This window comes from Crassostrea angulata, chromosome 6, assembly GCF_025612915.1.
Source record: "Crassostrea angulata isolate pt1a10 chromosome 6, ASM2561291v2, whole genome shotgun sequence".
In the NCBI taxonomy this organism is placed as follows: Eukaryota; Metazoa; Mollusca; class Bivalvia; order Ostreida; family Ostreidae; genus Magallana; species Magallana angulata.
The window spans coordinates 2,361,996-2,374,704 of record NC_069116.1 but is presented as its reverse complement, the minus strand read 5'-3'; the positions used below and the strand labels follow the sequence as shown (position 1 = coordinate 2,374,704).

General features: G+C 34.5%; 1 protein-coding gene across 1 annotated transcript; it reads left to right on the top strand.

The window, feature by feature from the left end:
- The first annotated feature begins 10,261 nt into the window (after positions 1-10,261).
- On the top strand, positions 10,262-12,062 carry LOC128189316 (sex peptide receptor-like). The gene has a single exon (XM_052860876.1). The coding sequence runs from the start codon at positions 10,785-10,787 to the stop codon at positions 11,925-11,927; it is 1,143 nt and encodes a 380-aa protein (XP_052716836.1). The 5' UTR covers positions 10,262-10,784; the 3' UTR covers positions 11,928-12,062.
- The last annotated feature ends 647 nt before the right edge of the window (positions 12,063-12,709 follow it).

Here is a 12,709-nt window from a genome sequence, read left to right as displayed (position 1 = left end):
TGTCACTTCTTTTCAACAGTATATAACCAGGGATTTGTGAATTAGTTTATAATTTATTATTAAACTGTTGATTTAAAAATCATACTTCTTTTTCTGGTTATATAATACGAAAGCCTGTTTCAATCATTTATGCTTCTCATATATAAAATGTTTAAAAATGTTCGATTACGCAGTAAACCAAAAAAAAAAAAATAAATAAATAAAATAAATAAAAATTAAAAATTAAAAACGTGAATCGTCAAAACTTTTGATCACGTGCTCATCCAAGTTTATATACCAGCAACCTTACAAACATTGTTTATTTATCGATCGAATTGTTCTCAAATAAAGTGAATTAATAATGACTTTATTTAATTTACTCATGTAAACACTGAAAACGTCTCTTCGGTGTTAAATCGATTTGTTTAGAGTTAATTAGAATTGATAGAGTTTCATTTCAAAATAGTGTATCAAAGTGCTCTCCTGTGATTAATAAGTCAAAAGGTTTTAGGAATATAAAGGGACAACATCAGTCAAAAATTTGTTACTGTGAAAATTTGCGATTGTGTTTGAAAAATTCCATTTTCCGTGCAGTTTGCATGTACAATCTCAGTTGAATTTCACTTTACACAACCCTCAGCATTTCTCAAAATCAAATATATATCACCGCACTTCACAACAGTTAAGGTGGAATGCGACACCAAAACTGTATTTTATGGATCATTAAAGTATCATTTCTATAACATGATTTGGTTGCTCAAATAAGGATATATGCTCTCGTTTATTTTAAAAGATTTTTTGTATTTTTATGAGGTAGTGGACAATCTGTTTTTATTGCAATTAACAATCTGTATAAAGTTTATAATTTGGTGTGAATTAATGCCTGATATTGGTATCTAATAAATAATGTCCAGTAATTAAATAATACGTTTTAAGTTTATGAATTAAGATCTATAAAAAAAAAACATCTTTTGATCATACTTTTAAAAATATGGATGAAATCGTTTAATGAGACTGTCTTAAAAAGGGAAATGTAAGGTTATATATCATTTTAAAAAACCTTTGTTATGTAAACAAAGCTCGTGCCATGTTGTTGTTTACATTGGTTCATTATACTGGTAATAGTTCTTTTTCAAACTGATTTTTCTATCTGCTTATTCGTTTAGATTGTCTTATATTTCATTCCTATAAGACAAGTCTTGGTGTGGCAATATTGGTACTGACAAATGTTGAATGTTGTCAATGGTACAAGTAAGTGAATTTAAATAAAGGAGACTTTTAAAGAAATACAATTTTCTTTGCTAAAAATTCCTTAAATATTTGCAATTCTACATCAGAGGTTAAGGCTTAAAAAGTTTTAAAGCGTAAAATGTCCACAACACAAAACGTCCAGCAGCTAAAGGGAAAATTGATATCTAGGCCAATAATTATTATGGTTTTATTTCAATTGAAATATCTCAAAACTCAAGTCCTTCTAGTGGCTACTCGCATTGTTCCCTCCCCAGGGGTTTGTCCCGGACTTACTTGGGACTCCATGCCGGCGCCCAAACCCTAGCCTGCCTCTGACGTTTAACGCCACCCTAAAGTAATTCTGGATCCACTAATGGTGCTGTAACGCCTTATTTTTAAACCAAATCAAAAACATCGTCATGAGACCACACACCCACAATTAATTCTTATCAAAATATGAATGGTACCAATCTGAATCTAATAATTATTTTGTTAAGTTATTTGCGTTATAAACTGCCATATCATGATGTAAATCAGTGATATATTTGCCAGATGTGATTTTCATGAGTTTAAAATGAGTCAAGGATTGGCCCATCAATTATGAGATATAGAGCTGTCAGCGACCACTGTTACAGCTGCTGACCCAATAATTACGGGGGGTGGGGCAAATAATCGGCATGGATTATGTTGAAGCGAAATTAAATCACCATAAATGTCTTCATATAGCTATTTTTAGACCTCTGTTTTGTGTGGTAACATGCAAGAGATCGTGAACGTGTGTAATGATTAACACTTAAAACCTGATCAGACCGGTGTTTTATTTTTCCTTCCATACATGATTTGAAAACAAGACCACAAACAATGAAAATCAATGTTTGAATTGAGTTATTTTTCTTGCCATTTCTAACCTTTCATACCATAATATTTGTTGGTCAAAATGGAGCCACTGTTCGGTTGGAGTTTATCGTGGATTTAATATCCCTATGGATACGGAGGATATGATATGTTAATTAAATATGGAAGCAAACTAAAATGAAGGTCTTTATCGCTTTTTATTTAATTTTCCAAACTATGCTCTGGTGTTTATGCATGCACAATGTGCTTTCAATGTCATTCTAAAAATAAGAAATCTATAAGAAAATGGGGAAAAGTATTCGCAAATGGTCAAATTGTAAAATGCAATTTCAAATTTGATATTTTCCATAATTTTATCATACAAGTTCTCTAAAGCACAAATTCTAACTTTGTTCAGTTCTGCATACGTGAACAAACAAAGTGCCTCAAGTTTCGCTGGCATATAATTCTCAACCCAAAAACCCTAGTTCTATAATGTTACCTTAGGTCTGGTGCTCTAACTTTTGAACCATTTCAGTTGTAACAAGTCTCGTTATATAATGCCTCTATATATGAGACGTTGGCCAAGAATTTACGGACTTGTATTACTAATCAAAAACGTGCAATTGTTGGAATATAAAATAACATTTCTAATGTATAGTGGGCCATCACTCCACGTATTTGCTGATTGAAATCGGTTCGTTTTCTATTAGACATAATTTAGACTATGGAAAAAATACGGGGCACAGGCCCAGTCAATAAAATAAAAGGCACTGGAGTTTTAAATAAATGACACTATTTGGAGGGTTTAATAAACATATGCCAGTTTAAATCAACATATATCAAGTATTAAACATCATTAAGGGTTCCAAACCATGCTATATAAAATATATATTTTTTTAATGAATTCTGAAGAAAAAAAAGTATTGGATTTTTTTTCTAAATATTTTCATTTCACAGTATTGTATCCGTCCTAACATGGACATTTTCACGTCTTATCTTCCCAGCGTCTTGATACCAAACACGGTTTTATCATCTTCAAGAGTTTTCTGTTCAAAAATTACTCACGTCAGTCAAAATTAATTGTGGATGAATAGTATTTAGTGTTATGTCTATCAAACACACAGCTTGAAGAATGAAGATCATTACAAAGCCACGTTTTGAAAGACTGCTAGAATTAAATTCGGAGACGCCGACAATATTTTTGATAGAATATAAGTATCAATTTAAGGATTGACACTATGCAAAAATAATTTCTCAAAGAATATCCAATATACCAGGGATTCAAACTATCATAATAAATTCAATAATTTTAAAGTTTAGATCGGTCATTTGCACTAGTATTGATGTAGAATTGCGCAGAGGAATTTATCTGGGGTTTTTTTTGTCAGTTTTTGTGAAATACTTTAATAGAAGCAACCATATGGAATTAAATATAACTCTTCCTCGATATTGAGAATTCTAGGACGACATTTTTATTCTTTAAAAGAATTCAGAATTTCGAAATACTGCGCAGCGTAAAGAAATAATTTTATGTCATTTTCCAATGTTTTACAAACAGGGGTGGAGGGGGGAGGGAGAAATGACAATACGTATAATAATGTACATGTAAAACACGTTGAAGAACCACTCATATTGTCACTAAAAGAAAATTAAGCATTACTTCAAAAGACCTTTTCTAAAGGTTACAAACTTTTGCCATTCACTGTTTTAATTATCTGTGTTTTTTATCACGTATTCGCAGCGTAGTTATTTTTATCTGTTGTACTGTGTATTCCAAATGAAAAAACAAAAGTTCCAACCAACCAACGCACATTAATTCTTCCCCGGAGAGGGGGCTCTTCATTAAACCTTACAAAATAAGGAATAATGTGTTTTTAATGATAATAAACTTCGCAAACTAATCTTATAGCTGTTTAATTGATGAACGCACACTGTAGGTATAAGCCCTAAATAATCGCCACCAATCAGGAATAATTTGATTAGATTTCCTCGGACTATTGAAGTGTTTACATTTGTCGACACGCTGTTTTACAATTCTTGATAAAATTCAGCAGGGAATTAAAAGGGTCTACAGTTACAGAGGAAATGCAGCGATTATCGAACATTCTGCGAGGATTCTACGAGCGTCTAAATCAGGGCTTTCGCTTTCCAGCTTTTTTGACCGGTAAACATATCCCAAACACAGAAATAAGCCTAATCAACACCAAGAAAGTAAAAAGAAAAAAATGAAAACAAATTATAATTATTGATTTGAGAAGTTCTATTTAATTCTATGCCTTATGGGTATGACGTAAAAGTCAAAATGTAAATAAAGGATTAAAAAAAAACAAGGAAAATAATTAAAATTAGCTCTTAATTAATATTAATTGTAAAGACAGATAAAAACACATCTCGGTTATTTTTTTAACACTTGCAAATTGTGGTGATTATAATATTAAGAACATTCATAAAAAATGCTAAAACTCTACATTAAACTAACAACTATTCTTCATCCCTAAAATAATACATGAAATCGGACCATACTGCTATGAAGCATCCAGATTAAACTGAGAAAGCACATAATTGCCATATTTTTACATTGATGACAATACAAAATCAAAGTACTGAAGTACTGAAAGCCGGACTCTTTTGATGTGTCTTTATGCATATTGTGTAGTAAAGACTGAAAACCAACCTCTCTCTCTCTCTCTCTCTCTCTCTCTCTCTCTCTCTCTCTCTCTCTCTCTCTCTCTCTCTCTCTCTCTCTCTCTCTCTCTCATGCTTTTAATGTTGGCAAAGCTTCAGAGAGCGAATTTTGTAAGCGGCTATAAACAAAAACATGTCTGTCTAGTAGAAAAAAATTCAACAGTTGATGCCTTGAATTTTGCAACAAGCGTTATACATAAAATTCAATCCCCATTTCTTCAATGCGCAGCAAAGTAGTTCATGAAAATTCATGCGCATTGTTTGTGTCAAAAATGCATAGTCTTGTTTTTAAAACACAATAAGAAAACTAAAAAGATAGACAATTCTCTCGAAATTAAAATAAAACAAACAAAACATCAACAGTTTTGACAAAACGTGGCTCTTTGTGTAACTATTTAGTATAGTGGAAGCTTTTACTTTGACGATTTGCCTGCCTACAGCCAGGACTCTGCTTTCAGCAGAGCCCGGCTTAGAATTGATTCAACAAACAAATATAGAGAAAGAAAACATGATAAATAATCAGAAAATTATTATAACATATGAGTTATCTGAATACCAAAGGGTTTCAATATTTCCTGTAGGAAAATAATTTATCCATTGGGATATCAATTTTTAAAGTTAAATACCTCACCTATCAGGCGAGACACACTAAAACCTAAAGTGTTTATATATACTCTTCAGACAATGGGTCGATCATTTGGTATATATATATGAATTAGTACATAATTGCATCTTAAGCGAGTGCACAAATGCCACCTTGGTACTCAAGTCTGGCGTAATTATCCAACACATTGTATTATAAGTACCAAAACCCTGCAATACACAGTGGAAGAGCTTGACACTATGGCATACAAAACCAGGCGCGTGGCACTATTTTGGAAATCGAGAGGCCAGGCCTAAGCCCCCAAATCCTAAAAATTTGAAATCGTTTTATAAGGTCTTAAAAGTGCCTGTGTGGAATGGAGGGTATTGGTTTTAATATTCAATGTGTCTTTAATATTTTATATAAAAGAAACTTCAAAATTGTCCCTTGCCCCCCCCCCCCCCCCCGGTCATGGTCAACAAAAAGATAAAGACTTTATATATATATATATATATATATATATATATATATATATATATATATATATATATATATATATATATATATATATATATATATATATATATATATATGCTTACTTGATGGCCTTTGAAGGGAAATAATGGAAGTGAAACGTGTGTTTGGTATGTAATCAGATATAATATGTAGCCTAAATAAAAGCATCTAAAATTATTTCAGGACTTTTACAAGTATATAAATTAAAGACTAGGACTGTTCGAACACAATTCAAAATTCACACTCTCAATTTCTGTCATAGAAACCTCTTCCAAAGGAACTATTTGTCTTGTTGAATACAAAACAAAATTAATTTCTTCTTTATTGACCATTCGGGGAAAATCTAGATCGCAAAATAATTTGTGTGTGCGAGGTTTTGATATCTCTGTCAGACACGATGTAGAACGACTAGATGTCCGATAACACGCCCTCTAGTGGGCCCTCCGGCCGCCTTCACAGCGCGTGTATTGATCAAAGTTCCGGTCCAGAACGATTCCAATTACAATCTTTCCGTAGATTTAATGTGAAATGATATAGCCGCCTCTCCTTTGGTAATGCTATAACGGTAAAAAAAATGCGAGCATCGCGTTACGGTAATGATGATTCCACAAAGTCTATTTCGAACACGTTCTTGGACATCATTCACTGATAAGATATATTGTTTCATACTCTGGATGCCAGTTTAGCAATATCAAAGATCAAACAAACTTATGAATATGATCGGTTCAAAAATGAGTCATTTTGTTCGTTTTGTTTCCAGACCCAATCCAGAAAATATACACAAAAAATTAGCGGTATACAAACATTATGCAGGGGATTCTTTGAAATAGTGTATCTTGCCAAGGTGGCAAATAGGCTTCTCTCAATTCGCCAAAGAGCAAACAAAATATTTTGCAACCAACTGAATCGGCGATTATATGACCAGTCAGTGTATTCATCAGCGGAAAAATTTCAAGTGCTATAGCTAAATGAATTTCTTGACGTTTGTGAGTTTACGAAATTACGGAAATTTTCAGTCTATTCTTAGTAGTTTCATCATGCACGACTTATCCCGGATGGAGAATAAATAGTTTTTATCATTACGACATTCGTTACAAAATTGTTGGAATCTGTATAAAAGTATTAAATGGAAAAGAAAAGGAGGGATGAAAAGAGGGAGAAAACAAGTATTCCTTTTAAAGGAATTATTGGCATGTAATATCATTGTCTGTTAATGTATTACGAAAGCATTACGCTACATGCAATAAGATATGTATAGCACCGTTTTGTTGGTTTCCGAAATAGCATGGATAAGCTTTACTTTTAGTAGGCGAATTATACTTCCGATAAATATTCTTACGCATATGTGATGAAAAACGTGATTTGAATCATTAGGTATGTAACTGTATAAGTATTTTACTTCCAAGGAAAATAGATGAGATTAACGTTTTAATAATCTACGTGTAATTTAAAAAGATTTAAATGAGTTTTTCTTTGCATAGTAAATAAAGTAGCACAAGGTGCAATGCGTGCGCAATTAGTAAAATTTGCTGGATGTCTCATAAAGACAAAACTGTGATCGGTCGAAGCCTATCACAATAAATACATGTAAACATAAAATAGAGCATACATGTAGATACCAGGATATACCTCATATTAACGAGTTTTAGTAGGGATGCTCGTATAAATGATTTTAATACAAGTAAATGTAACAAAACATGAATAGTAATAGCCAGATTAGTGGCCGCTTATAACATTTAGAAGGACTTTGTTTATCTTATTTACAAATTGTAAAGTACACGTCATTTCCAAATGAACTTTGCCAAAGCATGTCCTATAATGTTAGAACGAGTGCCAAACGCATTCTGGACTAGACACCAGACAATTTAAAAACTAACAACGCCGCTATGATGTTATTTTCAAACTTCAGAGATCGGCTTTCCTTTATTTCCAGAAATGTTATTTTTCTTCAGTAATTCAAGAAGAGGTGTTTTGATGAAATTTGTCGGGACCGGTTCTCTAGCTGTGCTGTAAACATTGTTTTGGACTCGGTTGCTGCTTTGTGGTAATCTTATACATAAAATGTGATTGCTCAGTTTGGAAATCAATCTTCTCATTTTCCCTGGGCCAGAGTGTTATTACATATGTGTCCATCTTTGCCACCATAACTCTATTCTGTCGTGTTGTGAATTACCCCTTGTATATGCCGGGGTCTGAGGAAAATTTGTCTGGTCACGAACTCTTGAAAACAAGAAGGTGTCCGACAAAGTGGGTCTTATAATAGTCCAACAGACCAAACACCAGGCAACACGCTAGGCCAGGGAGCAAAGGCATCACTAGTGATTAATGAGAGGGAAAAATTCAATGGAATTTCACGCACTCGGCAAATGACAGATCGATACGAATGGGTCCAGTCCTCGGGTTATTTCAAGCCCTGTATTCACGAAGATCTCTTTACAACAAGCATACCTTTCTTTAAGTCAATTGAATTTCTTTACCCATTGTAGAAATATTAAAATCCTCTAAGAGACCAAATAAAAAAAAAATCATATTTTACAAATCATAACTTCATTAAACTTATACGGGTTGCATACTAGTATTTCCAATAACTTTGATATACGTTTAGATGTGGGCTTTTTCAATTTTTTTTTTAATAAATTAAGGGTCCTCCACACCTTTGGAAAAGTTCTACATACAGGCCTAAACTTCTAAATTACTTAAAGGTATGGAAAGACAGAAAAAAATTTCATTTTTTATTTTAGAATTTTACCGCTATTCATGAGATAAAGGCCCCTACAGTATTCGAACTCGGGACCTGCGGGTCATTTAAGTGATACACCCTTAGCGCTAAAAAAAAACAGACAAAAAATTTTGGCGATGTAAACTGTTTCATAATGGGTCAAAATTGCCATCTTGTGACATACTGTCATAAAATGTGAAAGTCACTGTCACGTGTGCCACGGGGTGGCGATGATCCTTAATATTTTTTCTATGTATTACTAAGTAAGAATTACATATATAAACAAAACGATTCGTGTTCAACAACTAATGGAACGCAATGATGCGTCTGATAAAAATATTTAATTATATACAGAGGAAGCGTAATGGATTTCTGCTAGAAGTGACGGAACTCAATGATAGGTTACAGGAATATATGCCTTTTTTCATCTGATTTCTGAAGATTTATTTTCAGGAGATTCTAATTTCTATTACAACTTGCGTAAATGGCCGGCCGCTACAATGTATAGCTGCTTTGTTAATGTTCCGAACATTTCTTTCCACAATTACAGCGCATTCACGAAATAATGAGGGTGTAGAGAGCGCCTTCTATGAAGAGAGCATCAAATAGATGATAGTCATCATCAGAGCCGAATCCCTAATTGTAAACGGTGATTAATTCTGGCGATCAGTTACTGCGAATGAAGTTAAAAACAATATACATTGGTTATTTTATAAGAATTAGCGCCTCTGACTGACTTGCGCATTTACTGGAAATCGTTGCTATTAGAAACCAGAGACTACAAATGCCTTTATATATACGAACAACTCTGTTCATCAAAACGGTAATTCGAATTTGATCAATTAATTCCTGGTTTTTCAAGAAACAAATCATTATATTGTTTAGATCTTTAAAACTACATTATACACTCTGTAAAATCCCTTTGTTTGAATCCACTTTTTTAACGAACTTCACGAGTCCAACACTGCCTGTCGTTGCAGTCAGCTTGTAAAATCTCAGTATATGACCTTTCTGTACTGACCAATGCATACTGAACTACTTCAAGACAGTTGTGAATACAAATAGATCTCAGTTTAGCTCTGGAGGAAAACGAGTTTACAGCTAACTAAAGATACGAATTTATGCTGCAATGTCAAATTGAACAACTTAAACATATACAAAGTTTCTTTGTTTCTGTAATCAATCAATTTTAAGATTTTGATAAATGGATTTGGAACCAATAAATTAAATATTCTAGTCGCACAGTTGGTTATATTGGGAGAAATTATACGTTAAGGCAGATCGAAGACAGAAGTAAGTGGGGAATAGGCCAAAGGGTTCAACAAATCTCAACTTGCTCCAAAATAAGTTACGCCCACTTAGAAATAAACTTACTTGTCCGTGGCATTACTTATTACTAAGAGATGATCTCATGTTTCAAACTTATATTTAAAAAAAAATTCAAATTTGGAACATTTTTCTTATTCGTAATACAGGACCTGTGCTCACATTAAGAAAAGTTAGCTGTTTAGAAAGAAAAAAACAAATCTAATTTTTCGAGTTTAGCAGTGATGATTAAGTTTACATCGTATTAGTTCTGAGCAGAACAACACATTGCATTCAATGTCCTGTCCGAAATTTGTTATATCGATCATCTTTACATTGTGGTCAGAAAGAGTATGAATTCTGGATAATCTGTCGAAATATTAATTTTGTCGGCAATTGCCCAAGATGGTTCTATGGATAGCTCGGCCGGATAAATTGATTCTAATTGGAGAGGAGATATACGTGAACCAGTGTAAGTTACAAGGGTTGGAGCAATTGGACGGGAGATGGTTTTCGTGTTCTGAGAGGGATTGACCCCTATGATTGACAGCCATGACCCCTATACGTCATAACGTATCAATGTGACAGACTCACTAGTTAGGACTCCTAATAACCCATGGCAGATCTTCGGAAATCATCGGGCATGATCTCACTCCAAAGGGTTTCCGCAATCCAAAACTGTCATGAAGTAAGAAATCATATTGCTGTTTATACATTTGACGCGGTGAATCTAATCTGACTTAATGTGGCGTACTGGTTGTGAGGGGAAAGTGAAAAGTTTATGTGTTGTTGATTTTAAAGACAAAGTGTTACCATCATCGCCGGGGTTGTGAAAGTGGTTCCCGCTGGGTAGTGGAGATATAAAACACGGGGAACCGAAATAAAAACATCTTATGTATTTAAGTAACGTGTGAGTATATAACTTAAAGGATGGATTCCGTCAATTCGACGCTCACTTTAATACAAGGAAGGAATCTTAGCAATGAAAGTGTTATGCTATGCAACCCATTTGACTACCCGTCTCCGTTTGAAATCTACGCCGTGCTATGTCCTGCCATCGCTCTGCTGACACTTTTTACCAACATCTTGGTAATTGTGGTATTCACCAAGAAACACTTACTATCCCCAACCTCCGTACTCCTAATCGGGTTGGCGGTGGGGGACATTTTGGCGGGAAATATAATCTCCCCTCCGTACATCTACGCCTATGGGATAGCCGACCTCGGGCAGCCCCTGCCCTATCCAATGTGTCTGTTCTATGACTACGGGAGTATCCTAGCCGCCCTCTTCCATCAGGTGTCCGTTTGGATCACAATGGCGCTTGGAATACAAAGGTACGTGGTGGTGGCCTTTCCCATAGCGGGCAGGCGAATCTGTACCATTAAAAAATCCGTGCTGTGGGTGATCGTAATTAATATCGTAACTCTTCTTATGTACTCCATAACGTTCTTCACCTCAACCTATGAATCTGTGGAGATTGATGGAAAGTCGTTGTGTGTGTGCAAAGAGAACCCGCATTTCTCTGAGGTGGTGCAGATTTACAGCATCCTGCGGTCAGTGTTCGGACAGCTGGTACCGTGTGCCGTGCTGTCGGTCACAACGATTCTCCTTGTACAACGCCTCCACGCCACCAAAAACCAGATGGCACGGATCAGGGCCTGTGATAACAGAGAGAGGGAGAGGAAGGACAACCGGTCCATGCGGAGGACCTCGTACATGGTCATTATCATCGTACTGTGCTTCCTGTTGGCGGAGATTCCGAATGGCTGTTACTTCCTGTTTAAGGCGATGAGGATGTCGGTGCTGTCGTATGAGGCGGACTTGATGATCTCCACCGTGCTGAATGTCTTGGTGTACGCCGTCAATCATATCAACTTCTGGATCTATGTATTTCTGAGTAGACACTTCAGACGCTCTCTCAAAAAGATTTTACGCTTGGATGCATTATTTCAGTTTTGCCGCAAAGGAAACTGGAAGTTAGACTCACACACCACGACCTATTTCAGTAATTCTCAAGGTGACCCTTTCTATGTCAAGGGCACAGAACGTTCGACAGCATCCTATCAGATATAACGCTATTTCATTCGTCAATGAAATAACAGTCGTATCATTATGGTATGAAATACATTCCTTACTTATCGAAGAAAGTCACATCAAGTCTTAGTGTAATTTACAGATTTTTGAAAAAGAATATATTCTTTATATATTAGAGCTTACTTATGATTTACCATTAAATGAATTTTGTTTTGTTAAAAACGTGTTTGAAAATTTATGAAATACCGGTATATTTACTATGAATATTTATGTCTGAAGATTATGACTGCCGCAAAACGACCAAAGTTTTATTTTAACAACTTTAACGAATATAAAAGAATTCTATGTTTTCTGGCCATTTTTTGTATCTTGGTTGTCAAGTTAAATAATTCATCATTGGGAAGTTTCTCTCTTATTAAGGTCTTCCGTTTCCAGCGGAAGACCTTATTATTTTCGTACTGTTTATTATTTTTCCCCCAAATTTTGTGCACGCAATTTCTCGAAAACTATTCGACCGATTTCTAAATTAAAAAAAAATGAACAACAATTTTAGAAGAGAGCAAGAACCAAAAATGTTAGTATTCTTAAGACCTTTTTAAGGAAATCACGAAAAAGGGGCTGGTCCCTTTAATTAGGGGCCAAGGCACTCGTAAACTCTGTTACAAAAAACTTAAAAACGATAAAGATTTTTTAATGCAGTACAAAAGCAAAGTTGTTGATCAGAACAATATCTATTTGGAAAACTCATTGCCACACCCATTTATTACGTAAATATGGATTTTAAGGGGCCAAAGTACTTAAACTTGAACGCGATATATCTA